This window comes from Aythya marila (assembly GCF_965140915.1).
Source record: "Aythya marila genome assembly, chromosome: Z".
In the NCBI taxonomy this organism is placed as follows: domain Eukaryota; kingdom Metazoa; phylum Chordata; class Aves; order Anseriformes; family Anatidae; genus Aythya; species Aythya marila.
The window spans coordinates 76181483-76203053 of NC_139080.1; the positions used below are offsets into that span (position 1 = coordinate 76181483).

A 21571-nucleotide genomic window follows, 5' to 3' on the forward strand; every position below is an offset into this window, starting at 1 on the left:
AACTAGGTTTGTCTCAAAGACTTTTCCCCCTTGGTGCTCTGGTTGCTGTCTCTACTACCATTCTGAGGTTTGCATCGCATTTGGTTGTCATGTATTCCTGCAGTGTGTAGGAAACCTAGGTGTTCAGAATATAAATACAGTGAAAAGATGATCTCAGTTCCAAAAAGACTGGCAGTAGAATAGGGGCAGTGAAACTACTCAGTGAGAAGAACAATTTTTTCTTGTAGAAGTTCTCTGTCACATCTTCATGGTCCTCCTGAGTAAATAGCTCTCTGCATTTCTATGTGAATAAGGAGAAGTTGAACAGGGAGTGACTAGCTGATCGCAATGCATCCACTGTATTTATGGATACTTTCACAGAAGCCTATCACTGAGGCAGGAGATACCGGGCTGCGTGTCCAGAGTACTTAATGAATGAAGCATTGTGGGGTCTCAAAATGACAGGAGTTATGCTGAAGCATGAACTGGCCTGGCGGACTTGCTGAAGTGAGGTTTGGCTTTGCTTCCTTCTGATCCTGTGGAGTTTGAGCTTGCAGGGAATGCTGAAGAGATAAGGAAGTTCTAAGCAGAGAAACTGTAAGGAAGTGGAATTATGGCTATTTTCTATAAGCAGATAAATCAATATACCCATAAATGACTGAATTCTAGGCAATTTTTCCCCAGTACTTGACTGATGGGGTGCAGTAACTGTCTCAATGAATTTGATTCAAGACCATTTTGTGCACACTGATAGCTGGTTTAAGAAAGACTGGTCCTGGGACTGTTTCTAATCAGCATCTCAAATCATGATCATGACTTCACCATTCATTCAGCTAGCCTCTCCTTTCCTCACCTCCACAGAAGGGGCAACCCAGTATGCAGTGAGTTGCAGTGGCAGTGACTGCATGCTGCAGTGGTGGATGCAGAGGTAACACGGATTCAGCTTTTACCACAACCCACGATACTGTGTTTTAATTTTAATAGGGTATAGAAAGGGTGAACAAGACTGAAAACACTTCCATAAGTTTTACAAAAACCTTAGAGGAAAAAATATTCTGAAAAGGTTTCATTAGTTCTGCCCTGTGCTATTATTGGTTACCTGGTGTAATACTGAGTGTAGTGTTTAATGGTCACCCCACATATCAGCAAGCAGGCTGCTGGAGCCAGCACGATCTTTGCCAGGCAACTGCTGCAGACTCTGGAAGAAATGTTCAGTTTTGGTTGTTAACTGCTGGAGTGTGGTGGCATTAAGTGGTCTGCTCTGCTGTGAAGGGCTGACATGCTTTTAGAGTCTGTTTTGCAACGAGCCTTTATGAATCAGTAGCTTTTTATTTTGCCTTCCTTAACCTAAACTTTTAAGTGGTCGCCTACCTGCTAATAGATTTCTCATGGCCCACTGATAGAGGAAATTCAATTGCTAATACCAAGCAAAGTTTCAGGGTAAAAAGAACAAAACAAACAAAATTAAAAACAAAGTAGAACTATGTTCATGGGCTTTTCCCAACTTATCTGCAAGAATTTTTGAAAGCTAAACTCTTGTGAATATTTATGGGGTGCAGAGAAGGATGAAAGAAAAGAAAATTATTCATAGTGAAGCAGATGAATTTCAAATTTTAGCAGATGAAAATTCACAGCTGAACTTCTGGAAGTGAAAGCTTTGTTCAAAAGCTGTCCCGTGTGTTCAGTCTTGGGATGTGGAGATGTTCCCAGGGACTCCAGGAGATGGTGCATGCAGGATACATCTGAAAGCTCGCTTTCCTTTCTCTATTGCAAGAAGTGTCAGTGGAGCTGATTATTGGCTTGCCAGGATAATGTCAGATTTTGTTAAAATCCTGTCACTTAGAATCCAACTCAGCTAGGTCATTAGTTGGCATAAATCTTTACAGCTGCATTGAAGTCAATGAGCAGTTTCAATCTGGGAACCAATGCACAGTCCAGTACTGAGAGTTTATTCTTCTGTATTTCAACCTAAGTGTGTATGAAAAAAATCTAAGATCTCTGTTTAAAAATACAAAGCTTCTTTACTGATACTCCTTGTGTGACTGCTAAGAATTAATTAAAAACTGCTTTGCTCCTCTGTGTGCCACAGAAGCTGCATTGCTAAGGGGTGAAACTGGGCACTCTGGTCTGCAAAGGTATTAATTTCCAAGGATTGTTTTGCTGATTGAGATGCTGGGCAGTGTCTTAGTCCAATAAGATTTGTAAGAACAGAATGGTGGTGAATATAAACTTCAGGGTGTGCTTATCTCTGTTTTTAATAGCACTTTTTTTCTGGACAGAGGGATCCTTCAGCTGGGATTTATTCTAGGAGAGTTGAGAACTGCAAGACAGTATGTGTAATAGTTACAGGCAAAATTGATAGACTAAAGGGAAAAACAGGGATGTAATTCCCAACAGAAAATAGATCACTGGTTCCAGATGTACTTCAGCAGCACAAAGCAGCCATAGAAATGCTCCGGACTGTCACTTCATACGGTGTTCTTCCACCTCCCACCTGTAAACAGGGCTAATGCTGCTTTAAGGTGAAGTCCTTTCCAAATCAGAAGGGAAAGAGAGCTGCTTGGCTGTATACGTGTTTGGTATCAAAGATGCATGGGAGTTTTCTGGTTAAATAGTCCCTCCTGGCCTTCCATCCTGGGTTTCAGGTTTGCTGATGAAAAACTGCCAAAGAGCTCTCTAGTATCAGCCAAGGTATGGAAGGGGACACCTAATATTACAGCAGCATATCATGGAGGTAGCTTCCTCACCCCCAAGCTTCAAAACAAATGTCTTTCAAATCATTTTTCTTACAAAATCTTTCTGCTCCAGCTGTTGCTGGTCAATCAGGGCCATCCTGCCAGTCCTCCTGCCCTCTGGCACTTGTCCCCCAGGTGCCAGAGCATGAACGCTGTCCTCTACAGTGGCACTGCCTAAACTTGGAGGGTAGGGGTTGTGCTCTGTAGCTTCTGGGAAAAGAACAGGCAGCAGTTTCATGTTGCAAATGGGTCACTAGTTACAAGAAATTAATGTGATTAGCACTTTGCCTGTAGGGACACCAGAGCTTTCCAATCACTGACTGTGGAACTGTCTACCAGCACAACTCTGATTTCTCAAAAATGTTATCTGCTATCTTTTTTCTAAAGCACCAAATGACAGTAAATCAGAGGGAGTCCTTAGTTACCAGTATATACATTGTTGAAACTAAATGTTTTGGGCTTTTGTTTTTCTTCTTGGAATCAATTTTGAACAATGAAGCATGTGTGAAGCACAAAGACTAAAAGAAAAATGATGGGGTCATTTAGATGCCTTGGCCTCTTGAAAGGCCTCAGTGAAATATGGACAACACTACTTGACTTTACCTGGTGTTCAGTCAAATCTCATTGTATTCAGTGAGAACTATGATTCTTTCCAGGCGGCTTGACCTCTTGGCATCCCTGAAATCCAGCAGTGCTGGTGCTGACTGAGGACTTCTATCATTAGGAACTGCTGGTACCCAGGTGTGTTTTTATAGATCACAATGGCCGTGAACACTAATAAATTTCCTTCATGCTGCTAAGTCAGCTGTACAATGATCCTCCATCTGCCAGGAGATAAGATCAACCTTATGTGTCTTCTCTGTCCTCTGTTCTTTGCCAATTACTTCAGCAGCACCTTCTCCTCATCTTCATCTGCTTGCTTTATTTCTTGCAGGGGTCTCAGCCTCATCTACAATGCAGCTGCTTTTTCCAGTGATGGGCTCGCTTTCATTGACATGACATACAGGTACATTGCAGCTTGAGAGTAAGAAACTGATGTGAAGATGGCTGGGAAAATCCTAGAAGACATTCTTCTGGTGCTGAAAGATCAACCTTCATGATGTTCTTCAAGAGAAATGAAGACAGCAGGACTTCCTCTCTTCCACCCTGTTGCCTATCTGCTTTGGATCAAACAGCAAGGTGAGGTAAGGAGTACTCAAGACAGTGGGTGACAGAACAAATCACTCTATGTAGAGGAAGACCTGGAGCAGCAGGGGATAATAGACAAAGATACCACAAGGATGATTGTTGGTAAAAAGGCACAAAAAATAGGTTTTGAAGAGAAAGGAGACTCGATTTGGAGAATGGGGCTGTCTGATATGTTGGATATCAACACGGAAAAAAATCCAAACCATCCACATTCTGAATCTTCAAAGCCATAACTTTAGGAGAAATCTTTAACAAGGTGATAGGGAAGCTAAACAAGTTAAGTCTTCACCACCATAAACTGCACAAGGGAGATAAAGAAGCCGAGATTTGACCTCCATACATTGCAGGCATGCCCTTCATGCACATATGAGATTAGTCTGCAATGCCTGTTCTTCATTCCGACTCTTCAGTTTCATACTTAATTTCTCTTTCATTTGATATTTTTTTCATTTTGTCTGGTCTCCATGACATAAAAAGTCCTCCTGAGTTCAAATCCTTCACTGACTTATTAATACTCAGAAAGGCACCACACACTAATTAGCAGGCTGTGATGCTGTCAGTCATGACCTTCCCGTGTCCAGTAACTTCCCGCACAGAAATTTATGCTCTCTAGACATTGCAGCCAACTTCTTGTAACTCTGAAAATAAATGAATCATGCAGTCCTGGACAGATAAAAAACCCCATGGGAGCAATAAGATTTCTGTTAACTCCTCTGAGGTTGTTGATTGTTTTTTGTCATACAATTTAATGCATTTAATGCATATTTAAATAGTTGCTGTTTCATTATATATTTAATACATAGCAGTATAAGTAGCACTCTTGATAATGATTCCTCTTAGGCTGATGCAGTGAAAGACCACAGCAGAATTTAAGTGCATTTGCGTTGGTGTAATTCTTACAAGACTTCTTTTTTTCAGGAAGAAAATTTATCAATAAACGCATAACAGTTATGACCTCGCTCTAAAGCTTGTTGGACTCAGAGGAAAATCTCATTAAATGCAATATTGTTTGGCTCATGCCTCTAACTGTGAAAAAGGCCTATAAAGTGGCTGAAGCTTTCCTTTTCTGTGGTTTGATATTGCTAAATCTCATCTGCAGTTACTCACCAGTTGGTATTTCTGGATTGTTTTAACACTACATGTAACAATGAGTTTTCAGCTGATACAATCATAACCATAAAGCTTCTAAATTAACTTAGATTTTCATAAATCAAGATGTGAGACTTTGCACCCTCGCATTTTACATTTTAAATTTAGAAATGAAAAGCTAGGTGATTGTAAACATTGAATTCCTGAATAACAATATCTCAGTAATCTTGTTTGGATTATTCAAAGTGCTTAGTCTTGTAATAAACAGATGGACAGCTCATAAAAGCAGGTGTTCTGGTGGCACGGCAGTGGATTGAAGATTGCTGGGAGAGAGCATCAGATATTTCTGAGGATTAATTCCAAAGCACGCCAAGGTGTCTGGAAGGACATGCCAGATGGGGCTTGTCAGAGTGATTGTGGGTGTCCAGTGTATTCTTTGGGGACTCTATATCATTTGCGAGATATGCTCCATTGTCATTGTGCATGAAGGAGAGAAGCAGACAGTTTCAGGGTCTGAGTGATCTCATCCCAAAGCGTCTTCAACAGAGGACTCAGCCAGATGTGCCTGCCTCTCCCAACTAATCGTGAAAGCATACTAGACTAAGTAAATCACCTGCAATGTCTCCACTGTGGACATGTGAAGTTAGGTGAGATAACACAAGAAAATTAACTGATGGGGGGATTCACAGGCAAGCACAGCACTTTTTGCTAAATGAGTCTCTATAGGCATGATATTTAATATCAAATTACAATGTGGAGAGTAACTTTGCCATTGTAATAGTGTTTGGAAGACAAAATTATCCAGACAGATCAACATATAGCCATGCTAAATTAACAGACATAGATGCTAGATGCTAAGCGAATACTCAGTTTGGCAAAGAAGAGCTTACAGCTGATACATCTGTGACAATGGTAGGGTAACGCCTAAAAAGCTTGTTACGTGGTGGAAGGCATGACACCTTTATTAGCAGAAAGAGAGGCCAGGTGATGGATCACCTCCTGGAAAGTCTGTCCAGCCCTTCAGCTTCTGCTGCTGTATGCTTTCTTGTTGGCATGTTTGAAATGAGTCTTCGGTCCTCTGGGCTTCCACAGTCATTCTGCCTCAAGTTATCTGGACAACTCAATATGCTCCTGACTTTTACTGTGCATTTCTAACGTAGAATATTGCATTAGAAGCCTGCAAGCAAAGTCCCTGCTTCAAAACTTGCTACTGACAACCCCTGCTCCCTGGGGAGAGCCTGTACACCAGAACTTCATTTGGGGATTTGACAGTGAGGAGTCATACTGGATCCAGGCCTTATTCTAAAGAGTTGCTGGGCAAAGAAAGGCGCTGGGACTGCCTATGTACTTACAGAAAATCTCTTTTCCCTGCCCGTGGCACCGAGACCCAGATCACGCACACGCAGATGGTATTCCTTTATGGAAACCATTCCAGAAACTAAGATGTAAAATATCTGGGCTTGTCACAAGACTGAATAAACGACACAACAGCCATAAGAATACATGATTATGAAGCAGCCTGGCAGCAAATTCTTTTTTTTCTACCCAGAGCCCCTTGCTTATCATTGTTCCCCTTCTCTGCTCCACCCGTGCCTGCCGGCTGCGTACTCAGCGTGCTGCTGTTGGTCTGTAATGCAGTCACAGAGAAACGAATGCCTGTCAGCAAGGGAACAGACAGCAGCCAGACTCATCTGTCCCCCTCTGCATACCTCGGTGCTGCTCCAGCAGCAGTCAGTTTTAATGTGTTACCTTCTGCAACCCGGTCTTGCCGCTGTGGAAATGTGCACTGGCACCAGCGAAGGATTAAAACGTTGGGCAGTGGGTGGCTTCTTCAGCTGAGACTGATCACAACGTCAGGGGCCTAAGGAGCTATGAAATAAACAAGGTGGTAAGCAGATGGGGGAGATGTCAGGAATCATGCCAGTTGCCTTCCAGGCCGTGACAGGTAGGCAGGACAAATGACCAGACCAGCTCAAAGGCAGCCTGCTGGTTTGCGTGCTTGTAGGCTGAAAAACAGAGCTTGTACAGAAGTTGAGTTTATGCAACAGATACACAGTCTGCCAAGCAGTCTGAAGAAGAGGAATGCCATATATTTTTTTGTTCATCCAACAATGTGACATTAGAAGAACAATTGAAATAAGCACCTGGGATTCAGATGAGAGAAGGGATGAAAGCAGTATAAAATGATCCAAATAAAATGCTTTTCTCTATCTTCTATATGCAAGCAAGCTTTTAAATTTATTTGCCACATGGTGTTGAAGGTGGTCTGCTGCTTCAGGTGGGGGATCAAGGCACTGCAGCAACTTTCACCCGGATAAACAGCACATTCAGCCCTGCAGCTGTCTTCTTCTGCTCAAACAGCAGCCTGAAAATGTATTCAAGTGAACGTTTCTTCCCCAAAATACGTCTGCTGGTTTGCACTGGGAAGAGATGATGGTCTAAATTGTGTAAGATTTGCAGGTCTGGTTGAGAGATCTGTAAGATCTCTGTTGACTTCATTTTCTGTTATTTCTAATGAAGAGGTTGTAACTTTGAGGCTCCAGCAGCACAGAAGGACCATGTCTCCTTTGTACAGCTATACCGAGCACTTGCTAAACACTGTACTGCTCGGTCCAATTAAACATCACTGCTGTAATCTGTGTTTTTCTAGAAAGGCAGATGTTGTTTATCTTTAAGCAGAAAAGAAAGAATATATATACTCCTGGAAATATTGACTTTAGATATCAGGTTTCTCATCTTGACAGAGACTTTCAGTTTTTCCCAACTTGCCTTCTCTTCTGACTGCTTTCAGTCTCAGATGGGATTTTTTGTTTGTGGCTGCCAGCTTAAAGAAATTGTATGTTTTACATCAACTCAAGAAGGTTGCTCATCTATTTTGGGCTTTGTTTTTTAAATACTTTTCAAAAGCACAGTACAAAGGCATACCTATATAGAGAGCAGTAGGAGAATGTTTAAAAGCACATTGATATTAAAAAGATTATTTTTGCATCTTGTTGCCATCTTTTTCAAAAAAAAAAAAAAAAAAGAGGCAAGCAGATCTGAAAAAGAGAAAAATATTCAAATCACATACAAATTATTTTAAGGAACTAGAACTAACTAAACTCATGGGTGTACTTCTAAAACTGCTGTGCTGCAAACATCTCCTAAGCCTAAGCTTTACACATCAGAGAGCACTTTGCAAAGGTACAGCCCAGGCTTTGTGTGAGAAGAGGTTAAAACAGTGCATTTACTATTATAACTGCTCTTACACACTAAGACTTCAGAAGCAAATGCGTGAATGAAATACCTGGAACTATTTTGCAGTTCATGTCACATCAGGTGATCTTGTCCCATAAAATCTACTTGTTTTATTCCTACATTGGTAACTGTTCAGACGCTGAGCTTTGTTTCATGAAGCAGAGAAATGGCTGTCTTGAGAAGGCTGATAATGCCACTGATTTACTGGGATCACTGAGCTGATTAACCCCAAACCATCAGTCAATGTTGTTTTTATTCAGGCCTAGGACCCATGTTTTCAGTTCCCAGTATGCTTCAATACTCTGTGCCCAATTTTGTAACCCGATGGAGAAGTTTTACCATGCAGCTTTAAAATAATTTCATCTTCTTAAAATTGCAGAAATTTCCCAATATCTCTCTTAGGAACTCTATGTGTGGTCACAATAATGATGCAGAAAAATAGGATGTAATCTGATGTGATTTGATTTGATGAAGGTAATGCTCATGCAAAGAGCAGGACTAACTTAATTTTCAAGTCCATGTTATGGCTTATACAACAATGACTGAAAGGCTCTCATTTACTCACTCAGAATGCTCTGAATAAAACATATACATGATTTCAGCAGTTTTGAGGCTTAGTGAACTTACGGATGTAGAATATGCAACATTTTTCTGGGAGGAGAAAGGGGGATTATTAATAGAAACTTGGTTTAAGTCATAGATCAGAAGGCCAACCACAGAAAACTTTGTTTTGTTTAAAATATTACTGAAAGAAAGGATCTAGATTATGTTGGAAAAAGTGAGTCAGAATTCGTACTCACAAAATCAAAACTGAATGGTCATCAGTCTGAATGCAAAATACCACTAACATAGAAGAGAGACATATATACCCTTTAATTTCAAAATTTATGAAAGTAAAATAAATGATCAGTTCTTGCATTCTTGAGGTGACTTATTCTAGTGGTACAATGTTGTATTTAGTTCAACTACCTGAGACCAGTGGGAGGCAGTTTCATAGCTATGTACCAGCAGTTAAGTCATGAGTATAAAATTGTTAACAATACCATGAATCATGCTTTTGCTGGAGAAAGCACCAAACAAAAAAGGAAAATTTGCTGTTGTCATCCTGCTCCCTAGACACAATTGAAGAAGATGCCTGCTCTTGTGTCACCTGCAGCCTTGAACTCTTTGCATAAACCCTTCTGCTCTCTTTTATTCATGATCATTACTTTGTGGCAAATAAAATCAGAATAGTCTTTTAAAATTGTTGGACTGGGGAATTTGGCTGAGACTTAAATTCCATCCAAAATTTGCTTCACACCCCCCCTCTTGGGATTGAGGGAGAGAGCAGGTGTGAACAATCCTGATTTTGCATTTTTCCTTGCCTTCCCACTATGTTTTTCTGAGCTATTTGCAAACAAGTTGTCTACTATATAATCCATTCCCTCCAGTGTACATTTCCCAGTATGACATTGCAAATCAAATGTTTGACTACTCATGAAGTGAATCCCACTGTTTTGATGCAGAAGGTAGAATTTTTCAAACAATTTCTGTTCTTCTCCATTTCATTTAGCATTCATGGGGAATTTTGCCAGTAATGCCCTTGTAAGTACTGTTAGGACCTCTGAAATACTAACAAAACCCTACCTAGAACACCAGTGGTTTTGTATCCATGCTGTGTGCATGGTTGAATAAATCACCAAATCAGCCAACTGATCAAAACTGCAGCCAAAGAGACTTTGGAACTGAAATCTAACCCTGAATCTGCATATAGAAGCCACTTATCATCTCTGCAGTGAGTAAAAACAAAATCCTTGACCACCTTCCTTACCACAGATCTTTGAAATAAACCCCTACACTTCTGTGGATATTTAAAGATCTCTCAGTGGATGTTTCTACTGAAATGACATGAGATGATCATTAACTGTAGTGTAACTGCTCTTTTGCAGACAGGTTGCTTTCTGATTTTATTAGAAACCATAAACTGTGCAGCAGTGAGTTTCAACTAGGAAGAAGAAAAGGCTGAGTTAATAACAATAGACATGCTTTACCTTTGGGTCATGTATTCCAGAAAGCTCTTCATAGATTTTCTCTCCTACCATGACAGCAGCTAGGTTGGCTGTGTATGTGGACAAACAAAACAGACAGAATATAGCCCATAGATTCATTAAAAATCTTCCAGTCCAGCACTTGGGAGGTTTGATGGCAGCTGTTCTTCCAAACAAGATCGCATAGCAGACATTGAGAGCAGATGAGAAAGAGAAGACTTTGTTCCTGTTCCTTCCCTTGGGGGTCATCCCAAAAGGACTTTTCCATTCATATAAGGTGAGGAATATAGCTGTGATGTGCAATGCGACAAATATCCCCAGCCACATAGTCCAGTGAAGTGGCCACATAAAGGCTCCAATTGGAGCCGCAGTGTCTTTGGTCCTAACCAATATACCCAAGCTGGTTGAAAAGAAAGGGCTGGTGAAATCAATCACTTGGCTGCGGGCAGTGTTAATGCTAAAGGATGTCACTGCCATATGAGCTGTCCCAGAAAGAAGGTCTCCCACCAGTCCTGTCCAGTGGCCGTTCTTCCAGGCTCCATACTTTCCATCACCAACAATATATAAATCAAAATCAAAGTTCATATCCTCAGCCAGTTTCTCCAGCAGGTCAATGCAGTAGCCATAGCAGCACTTCTTCAGCTCAATGGGAACGGTGTCATTTCCTCCTTGAAGGGTTTCAAACAGGTTATCCAGCACAGCTGAGTCATTGGTCAAAGGATCTAAGCACAGCTGCCCTGCTGGGCAAAGACCTTCATCATCTACATCTCTTGTAAAGACAAATGGATGCTCAATGAGAGTTACCACTCTGAGGTGCAAGCGGGTGGGGTGTTGCATGTGATTTTTATGTCTCTGGGTTTGTTCTGGCCATATCCCATAGTCCATGACTATCTTTCCTTCTTGCCAGCTCCCCAGACGAGTCCACATTGGATTCCCAACAGGGTCATGCTGCAGATTCCAGATGAAGAAGTTGTTTTCTGAGCTAACAACGGAGGAGCCTTTCACCTTAATGTGGCCACTGAGGCCATCAAATGTTGTGTTGGCTAAAAACCTGTTGCGGGGAGAAAGCAGAGAAATCAGAAGCAGACATGTCAAGCCATATGCAGACACCATGAATTTATGTTTAAAGGACTAGATAAGGAAATCCAGTTGAACACCTAGATAATTCATAGCTTTCCTATAGCACAATGAATAAGCCACTTAATTTATGATTAAAGTAACCGGGAATACTCTATCTCCTGCATATTTTATGTACTGTAAATGGAAACTCTTCAGAAACGATATTCTATTTACCTATTAGAAAAAAATGAGTGACAATTTACTTTTTTTTTTTCAGTTATCTTTCCTCCATAAGAAAATGAAACATGGGTTAATTCTCTGCTGAACTCTCCAGATCAGTGTCAGTTTCTTAGACAAAAATATGTAAGAAAATGGAAGAATAGAAATGATGAAATGTCCTTCCAAGAAAAATCTTATAATTTCAGTAAGATCTAGTTTATGTAATAGAGGCTACTGAAGCGCTGTCAACGGATTTCAAGCACTCTGAAGTGAACCAATCTGGATTTTAAAATGCAGATTTGGTATTGGCAAGCCGCTTCAGAATGGGGAAAGGGATTCAGTGAAAGAAGATGGCCCTAGAACAGGCAGATTTAATTCTTTAAAACAATAAAATATCTTCAAAAGCAATGTTCTTACAGGTGAGATTTTGACCTACCTGCTCTCATTAAGTGTCCCAGTTTTGCACTGTGCATTTTGCATTAAGGTTCTTGGACTTTTGCTACCCCAGATATTCAGAGTAAACTTAACTATTTCATTTATATTGGGCTCGCAATGTTTGCTAGTAGTTGTCACCACTTTATGTAGAATGCAGCTTCTGCTAACTCATTATACAAGATGCTAACATGACATGGATAAAAGAGCAGGGAACTGAATGGGAACATGACCAGCTGAACTGCTCTCCTTTAATGAGAAAGCCTCTGTGCATTTCATAGGGGCTGTAGAGGGGCACTACTTAGACTATACAAGTCTTAGTAGAGTGATTCCATTAGAAACAACTGAGTTAAATTGCTGCTAATATGGTGTAAGGTAAGTGAAGCAAATATTTTTTCAGTAAGAAGCATTCAGAAGACAGACTATTTAGCTGTCATAGTAGAATATAACACGTCACATTAGCTCTGGGAATTGGATGAAAGCGAGTATTGAAAGAAGTATAAAGGCTAAAGTTGTCATTCCAGTCTCAATAGACAAGACATAACCTTTAAGTGGTGTTAATTGTTTATCAATAGCTAGAGGGGGAAAAAAACTAACCTGAAATTGATTCAAAAAGGATAAATACGTAGCTACTGTTTGTGCATGCATGCTTCTGACTGGACTGCAGCCTTTGTTTTGATGACTTCTGGTGAATTTTGATGGATTTTCAGCAGTCAAAACTGTATATGAGTTCAGATCATATAATTTTTTTGCCCTCAGCAAAGAGTAAATTTAAGAAACTGAACGATATAGTTTTGAGTGTTAGTTGTGTGAGAACCTTTTAGAGATGGCTCTGAAACTCTTCTTATGCAGCCTATTTTGAGTGTGTTGAGTTTGGAGAAAGATTACACAGCCAACACGGTCAAAAGCTACTGTACATGTGTTACTTGAGTCTGAGAATTATGCCTAAAAATGCATGTAGGTGTTTGTATACAGGACTGATACATAAATATGAATCACATTTTAAAAATCTTTACCATTTAGTCTAGTGTTAGCTAAATGACACTGCAACTTCATTAACCAGTGGTCTCTGCCATTGTTTGACTGGTGCTTTCCTCCCAGCCTGCGTTTTGTATTTAACTGTGTTTGTGCATGCTCATGCATGTAAAACATTATCAAGACACCATCTACAGAAGAAGGCAATCCCAAGCACTAAAGAAGGGTTTACGTAGCCATTAACTTTTCTGTTTTCTCTCTCCTTCTCATTCTTTGTAAAAAAAAAATGAGCTATTTCCTCCTAACAAGCCTTACTGGGTTTATATGCTGAGGTCATCACTATGACAATAACTGAATGTGTAGATGTGCCTGTGCATAAAATTATGAAAGAAATAGTGTTGAAAATAGTGCTAGCAATTCACAAAATGCCAAAATTGAGGGAGACAAATTCCCAAGGGGAATAAATTAGCAAAGTTCTGATGGATTTGGGCCCACATTTTCATTGCAGCAGCATAACCTGGATATTAGAAAGCTGCAGACCTGGTGTTTTGGGAGTAGATGAAGCTATGGAATAATGCCTTAGATTTATTTTCTACAGGTAGGATGAGAACAGTGAAATTTATGCACTGTGTTCTCTGACTTTCAGTGTAGAAATAAGCGTGCCCATGAGAGTAAACCAAGCACTCGGTACCTGTCCTGTAGTTGAATTGTGTTAGAAGCATTTACCTGAGAGATTTAGTAGCATTTAAATGTATGACTTTGCTACTTTATCGAGGTAGTGGCTTACTTTTGCAACTCATTTGCATGTTACATATTTTTGGTAGTGACAGGACATTAATCAAAATAAATGAGGGGAACCATGTGGGAGATACATTTTAACAACACGTTGTTATATATGCGAGTGGCTATGGCTGCTAATCATTTTCATATGCTGTATGCAGTACTACTGAAACTCATGCCAGGGGCTTCATGGAAAAACTCAGTAACTTACAAAATAGGTAAGAGGATGTGACTACATTATTTAGGGCAGCAGTATCTAGTATGAAAATTTGTGGAGTTGCAAGTGTTGAGTATTACACAGACACATTGGAAATTCCAGAACTGGTCCTTTTCAGTAGGGCTATGGACAGATTTTTAAGGAAAGACTATGTGTACAGGTTTCAAAAGGTAAAGGGACAGATCCTCAATTGATTAATTTCCTTGATGTGTCATTATCTGTGAGTTGATGATCACACTGGCAGGCTGATTGCTGTCTCAAAGCTTTACTAGCATCTCCTCAGTTTGACCAAGCAGTCTGAAGTGTGCCAGCTGCTCTTTTCACCTTTATTCCTGTTTTTAATGTGCTTTGCTGTAAGAATTGCTCATTACAACTTCAATAGTACTACCACAATCCAGAAGAGACATCTTTGTAGTACTTTTAAGAATGACTTAATTTAACAATTTCATTTTCTCTCAAGCTTGATGGCTTGGCCATTCTATATCTTTCTTAGAAAATTTACCAGAAAGTAAGAGTCAGAACAGGCAGGCAAATAGCAGGCTGGTGAAATTACCCAAGAAGGCAAATTAAAGATGTAAGTCTAGTTCAAGCTATAAAGACAAGATGAGGCTTTGAAATTTTAGTATCTTATTCTGCCAAAAAGGATGCTCCCATGAGCAGACAGGAATGGATGAAGGAATCAACCTTGTCATGAGAGAAATTAAGGATGGAGATTTACAGCAGCACAGTCTTTAACTGTGTGTATCTCCATATCAATACCTATATCAATAAAAACATGTTTTGCCATGGAGAAGATCTTGTCCTCATTCACCATCATTATTCTGCTCTCAGGTGGCATTTAAATGTCTCCAATGCCAGAGTACAAGCACAGCATTGGCCACAAAAGCCCAGGTGCCAGGCGGGCCAGCCTGTGGGCCTGATGCTTCTCTGCACGCGGCAGCCATGGTGGTGAAGACCTGTACCTCTCCATCCCAACCACCACAGCCCCAAGGCTATGTATTGAAGTACGTGGATCAGCTCAGGAAGAGAAATGCACACGTAAATGCACACGTAAATAAATACTCAGTTATGCACCAGATAAAAATTTTAACTTTTGAGGGGCTCTGATCGCCTAAAAGCAACTGTGAAATTGAGAGGGTTGGTCTCTGTTGAGATGCTCATCAGTGCATCATGACTCAGAAATCACTGTTACACGGGTGAATTAATAGGTATGCTGCTACCTCAAATACATCAGTTCTGGCCATCAGGAATCTGCCTCACTTACACGCTACAAAAACAGCTGCAGTGCTTCAGGACAGGGATTTATCTAACCTGTTATTTTGTCTTTAATAGGGTCCACAAGCAGATGCTTAGGGAAAAGCAGGCCAAGCATATGACATTTTCTTATAATGATCTAACACTTTCCAACCATTTTGAGTTCCAGAACCTGCTGCAAGTTGTCTGTGTGGTGTCCCTTCCTCTGTTCTCTCCTCCAGGCATTTTATTCAGTCTTACACTTGAACCCACTTAAGATACTAGTATTTGTTGAAGTTTTGCCAGAAATCTTACAGGTGTACTGGCTGTACTGTACTGTACCACTGTACTGTGGTACAAATTGCTGCTTTTGATTTGTTTTGAACCTTTCTGACTTCATCTTCACATACTGCCCTTGCTTCTTTTAGGCAAAAAGACAATGAACCATTTATCACTGTCTAGTACCTCCACTCCATTAGTGATTTTGTAGACCTCTATCACTAACCCCATAAGCTGTCTCTTTTCCCAGCCTATTCAGTCATTCCTTGTAAGGACAGATTTCTTCCTACCTTCTGACCCTTTTTTCTTTTCCACAATATCTTTACTGAGATGAAGGGACTTGAAATTTCATAGATGTGAAATTGCATTTTGTCTCCCAAAATAACACAAGAGTTACAGTAGTCAATGTCCATGTGATAGGTAACAGTTTTTTGAATAAACAATGATGTAGAAATACCATGCAGGAATACATAACAGAGCTGTGATCTTGCTTTTCTTTCTCTTTGTCTCTTCCTTAATACTCAAAATGTCTGTCCTACTAGCACTACTACCTCAAACATTTGGTATTTCAAGAAGCCAGTTTGTGGGTTTTAGTTTTCAGGAAATTAGGTATGATCTAGTTAAAACAGACAGAATGATGATGCAGAATTAGTATCACAAGTTGGTGGATATATTACAAAGCAGTGCAATATTACTCTCAAGACTTATTTCACTATTCAGAATCATTTTTTTGTCCCTTATGTTATGGATGAGGGCTGACTAAGGAACTGTTAACATCTCAAGTGGTTGTGTTTTGAGCAGTGCTGTTAACACTTCATCGTGCAGACACATCTCAGATAGCATTTCAAAAAAAAAAGTTGCAAAAATAACAAAAGCTTCAAGAATTCTTATCCTAACCCCATCTATTAAAATCTGTAGACTGAAAACCAGGTGTAATGGTGGAAAAATATGCAACAGTCACTGGATGTAAAACAGGTGATGAATTCACATACTTAGCAACGACTGTTCTGTTTGTTTTTAAAAGGAACCATGTATTTTTCCTTACGTTCAAATCCAAAATATTTGTAGACATGAATCCCCAGGTGGATTTGGAAATAACTTCAGTGCACTGATGCGCAGTAGTCTACAGGACTAGTTTTACAAGCTGAATAAGAAGCCGCCTGTACCAAGCAACAGAGGGTTTGGTCTGCATCAGTGGCCTATGATACAGTCAAGGGTGTTTTGTTGTTGTTGTTGTGGTTTGTTTTGTTTTGTTTTGTTTCTTTCCCATGGAAGCATACTACCAAGTGCCTGAAAGCAAACATATGCTTTTATATTCTGTGATTACTTTGGTAGCCCAAATATTCTTACTGTGTTTTGTATTCTCTCAGGTATCTCAAAACCTGAGGGAATTTGACAATAGTCCTGACTTTTCCCTCACATAGGCATAATTACAAGATACTTTTGGAGTTTAGTCTGTAACCTATCCTACAATTACTATGCTATCTCTACTGCCATGGAACAGGGTATTCATCCACAACTAGCTTCATCTCCTCTGTGGCTAAGTTTAAGTTTATTTCTCCAGCAGTAATTAAGTAGGAAGAAAAACTGAAACAAATGCACATATTAGGGAGGGTAGCATTATGGCCAAGACATGGAGAATGGTGGGAAGAGGAGAGAAAATTAAGATTTTATTTTATACCACAAATGCTAGCTATAAAAAGGAAAAGAAAAGAAAAGAAAAAAAAACTTACTTTGATAAGTACTGCCCTGAAGTGATATTTTTTTCATCTGTGTCCATGCAATTCATTGTACTTGGAATAAGAGCTAGTTCAGGCTGAATCATGGTGGCTGCTGCTACAGCTCTTGCTACCAGCTCCATTGCATCCTGGACGTAATGCTCAAAGACTGATTGTGTTGTCTTGCCATGAGCAATGAGACCAAGTGGCAAACCTTCTGTCCTCAGTTCTTCTACATTCTGTGAATCCCCAATAATCCAGTGAAGTTCTGGAGGCATCACACCAAACTGGGTAGTTATTTCAAAAATTCTCCTTGTTTTTTCCATGTCGCATCCAAACATCACCATAGTAGACGTTGTTTCTTTGATGCTCTCCAGATAAAACTGTAGGTAGTTCAGAAGGTCACTGGCTGAAGTGAGATTTGCTGTGATGTTTATAATGGATCCCAGGTGGAACTTGGAGCTCTGTTGTGTGAGGAAGAGAAAATCTGTGATGTTCCACTCCTCCTGGCATACCATCAAGCTGAAATTGTACCAGTTGTTCATTGCAAGGATTGAGAAAGTGACATCAGCATCAGAACTCAATGAGTTTTCTAAACTCATTTGCAGGTGAAGGGGATTCTGTAGTCAAAAATATGAAAGATACTGATTAAAAATATGCTGGAACCAAAGTTAATGTGTTTGCTTTACTTTTATATGAAGATCACATATTCATTCATGTTGTTCAAAGTAATCACCTGTTGATCAAGGTAATGGTGTCAGAAACACGGAAACTTAGACCAGCCCAAGCTTAAATGGACTTCATGGATTCCTTGGCTTCCTGAAGTTTGAGTCAACTTCAATAACCACCAAAGAGTAAGTTTCCCGTAATTTCATAGAATCATTCAGGTTGGAAAAGACCTCTAAGACCATCTAGTCCAACCTTTAGGTTAGTACTAAAGTTCATCACTAAACCATGCTAATAAGCTCTAAGTCTACATGTTTCTTGAAGACCTCCAGGGAAGGTGATTCAACCGTTTCCCAGGACAGACCATTCCAATGCCACGCAATCCTTTCAGTAAATACATTTCTCCTAATATCCAACCCAGATTTTGTATTTCTTCCAATCAATAATTTGCATTTCTTTAAATCCATTTGTACTTTTGGATTTCTTGACATTCTCAGTTGATGAATTCCATAGTCTCCTGACTGTACATATGAGAAGGTATGCCCTTATTGTTTGCATTCAGACATGGTGTTAATATTTTAATTTAATGGATGTTGCCAAGTGCTTTGTTAAAAAGTTGCACTGGGTCTGGCTGGGATGGAGTTAACTTAAAGACAGATGGAGTTAAGTAAAAATAAAGAAAAACTCTGTTCTTTCACTTATCTCTTTCTTATTTTTGTTATTTGGGGACTTTTTCAACACAGACATGTGAGTAAGCTAATTAAACAGATCATAGCCTACAATCAATGCACATCATGTACTACCAATAAAACATGAGAAGATTGATTCTTCGGTAAAGGACACGTTATTGAATGCACAAGAGGCTAAGACATTCAGGCTCCATGATTTCTGAGCTGGAAAATATTAGATAAATAAACCTTCCATACCATTTTTTTCTGTATTGTTGATAATACCACAGTACTTAGCCACTTACTTTTCCCAACATCATTGCTTTTAGATGTATTTCTTCCAGGAAAAGAGAAAAGCAAAAGGACATGAGGTTCATTCATCTGCTCTCTTCAGTATTTCCTCCTTTCTTATTATTTCATCCATGAACACTTTTCCCCTTACTCTTACTCCTCTCCTTTCCAGACCCCCAAAATAAAGTTAAATTTTACCTGAAGATTTAATAAGCAAGAATAAGTGAAGGGACCCAAACAATTTCTGGCATGAAATGATTTTCTCCTTTACCAAAATGCTTCCATCAGGCCTTCAGCTAGCATATATGTGTTACATTGCTTGGTTTCAGCTGAGAACTTGACAGTCCATAGTGTAGCTTTACTAAAAAGTTATTCCAACTTACTTTGGCATTTGATTCCAGCCATGAGACTGTTCAAGAAACAAACAAAAAAGTGAGTTATGAAATCAGCTTCAGTATTTGACTTGCTTGTAAAATCTTTGTTGTGGTGTTGATCTGTGCTGTGTTTAAACATTTGTCAGTATTCATGTTCCCTAAAATCATATGCTACCCTACACTGGTTCCTGCATTTTATCATCTTTCTATCCATTCTGAAGTTATTAAACACACTTCAGGTCTGTTCTTCATTCTCTTACATTTTAAGAAGTTAACATGTATTATGTATAAGTGGGATCAGACCTTTACTCTGTTCAAAGCTAGTATAAAACGCTGTCATTTTGATTTTGACAGAATTTTATCATTACAGACTCCAGTTTGGTTGGATCTTAGAAATGTCATTAGGAATAACTCAAAATTTACTGAAATAAAATCCTGGCTCTCCGATATAGATGCAAGAGGTGAATGAGAAAAACAAACAGACAAGAAAACAACAAACTGAAGAGCTCAACAGCATTTATAAGCAACAAGCTTTCACTGTGTTAATTTGTAGCTATGTGAATATATCATGTGTTTTCCAGAGCAGATAATTTAAATTCAGAGCTTGATAGAGAGAATACTGTAATTGAAGATGCACTCAGCTCTTTTGTTATGTCTTGGTTTTGGTATCTGTGGCCTGTTTTTACACAGACACATGAATAAGCTAATTAAATAGATTACTGTCCACTATCAATGCACATCATGTACTGCCAATAAGATGCAAGAGGATTGATTCTTTGATAAAGGACAAGTTACTGAATACACAAGAAGCTAAACTGTGCAGACTCTTTGAGTTCTATCCTGCAAAACATTGCTTATTAATTAAAACACATGATTAATTCAGGAAAAAAAAAAAAAGAAAAAGAAGAAAAAAAGCTTTGTGCATAGTATCTGGATTTGGGAAGCTGATTTGAATAAATTAGTCTCTGAAAACTCAATTAAGATTTTTTTTGCTAAGGTTATGAGATCATATAGCAAATTAACTCTAGTTTGTCTCTCACTTGAAATAGAAGAGAATAGAAGGAGTTTTCCTTGTGTCCTCTCTGCCCAACATCAAGTAAAAGTATGAATATTTTTTACAAAATTATCTGATTTCAACCAAGAAAACTGTGCAAGTCTATTGGCATGGTTAATTTGTTAGTTAAGAAAGGAGTTATGCTATGTAAGTAGAACATTTTAACAGAACACAGACAGCACACAACCTGACTATACCTGTACTAGTAAGATCAAATTTCTCTGGTGTATTCAGAATCCTATCATCCCAAGCATAGTTTATAGCTATTATAATACAGATGCAGGTATAAAAGGAAAACATCTAACGGATGCAGAAAAACAGCCCTGTACTGATGATTGACAGAATTTAGCAAGAGTGTCTGTGTCCATACTGCTGAATAAAGCCAGCCTACGAAACAAACATGAGCATTTGCCCTACTTTGTTCCTGGTCTTGTTTTGGGCCATGACAATTAGCTCTGATGCCGCGCACTGTCACTGTGGGTTGCAACGCATTTTGGGGATCACTCGCAGTTGGCAGTATGGGTAAGACTGCATGAGAAATGGTGCTCCATCTTACCCAGCATGTTCAGATCTTTGAATGCCTATCTGCACCACAGTAAGCCCAGTGCTTATGCACTAGGTTTCACACTGTGTAAGACTTCTCCTTGTCCATAGCGCAGTTCTTCTTGTATTAAAACACTTTGAAAGACATACAAAAGGTACAAATTACACCTTAGGGTCAGTGGGTATCACACTGCACCTACAGCAAACACAGTACCAAGCACACATAGCCCAGAGAATGGGAGTCTCCTCTGGGGCTGGAAAACTGGATTTAATTTTACTCAGCTGTGCAGATGATGACAGTTTCCATCAGACCTGTGGGTAGTCTCAGGTATGAGAAGGACTCACTACTTAGTAAGGCAGCTACAGATTTAGTCCTGAAGAGCTTTCATGCTGGTCCCTTTCTTATATGCACAACAGTTAGGTGTGCCAAGGTAGTCCAATAGACTGTTTTTGTATTGAGACACTGCTTCTTCATTGAATAGAGATTAACCTGTTTTTAGATTAACCTGTTTTAGGCCGAACGTGCTTTAAAAACTAGTTCTTGATGTTAAACCATCCATGTTTCAGTTGGCATTTTCTAAAGGCAATAGGTACATCTACATAAGCACTCATCACAATGATTTATTAATTGCTAAATTCCTTGTTAACATTCTTTGTCAACTTTTAGCCCTACCAAACACACTAGCTATCTTTTCTTCATTAAATGTACTGGGACCAGATGGTTTGAAGGGAACTGACTGCAAATTCGTTGTCAGAACTCTTCTGATACAATGATATGCATAATATTCATCTAGTAGATATCTATCTT

General features: G+C 39.4%; 1 protein-coding gene across 1 annotated transcript in view; it reads right to left on the reverse strand.

Annotated features, from left to right (window-relative positions):
- GRIN3A (glutamate ionotropic receptor NMDA type subunit 3A) overlaps positions 1-21571 on the reverse strand; it is a gene marked incomplete at its 5' end in the record, with an annotated part of 70998 nt that overhangs the window by 23239 nt on the left and 26188 nt on the right. The window contains 2 exons of the mRNA XM_082782795.1: positions 10259-11306; positions 17183-17787. Coding sequence (XP_082638921.1) covers positions 10259-11306; positions 17183-17787 — 1653 coding nt within the window. The remainder of the gene's footprint in view (positions 1-10258; positions 11307-17182; positions 17788-21571) is intronic.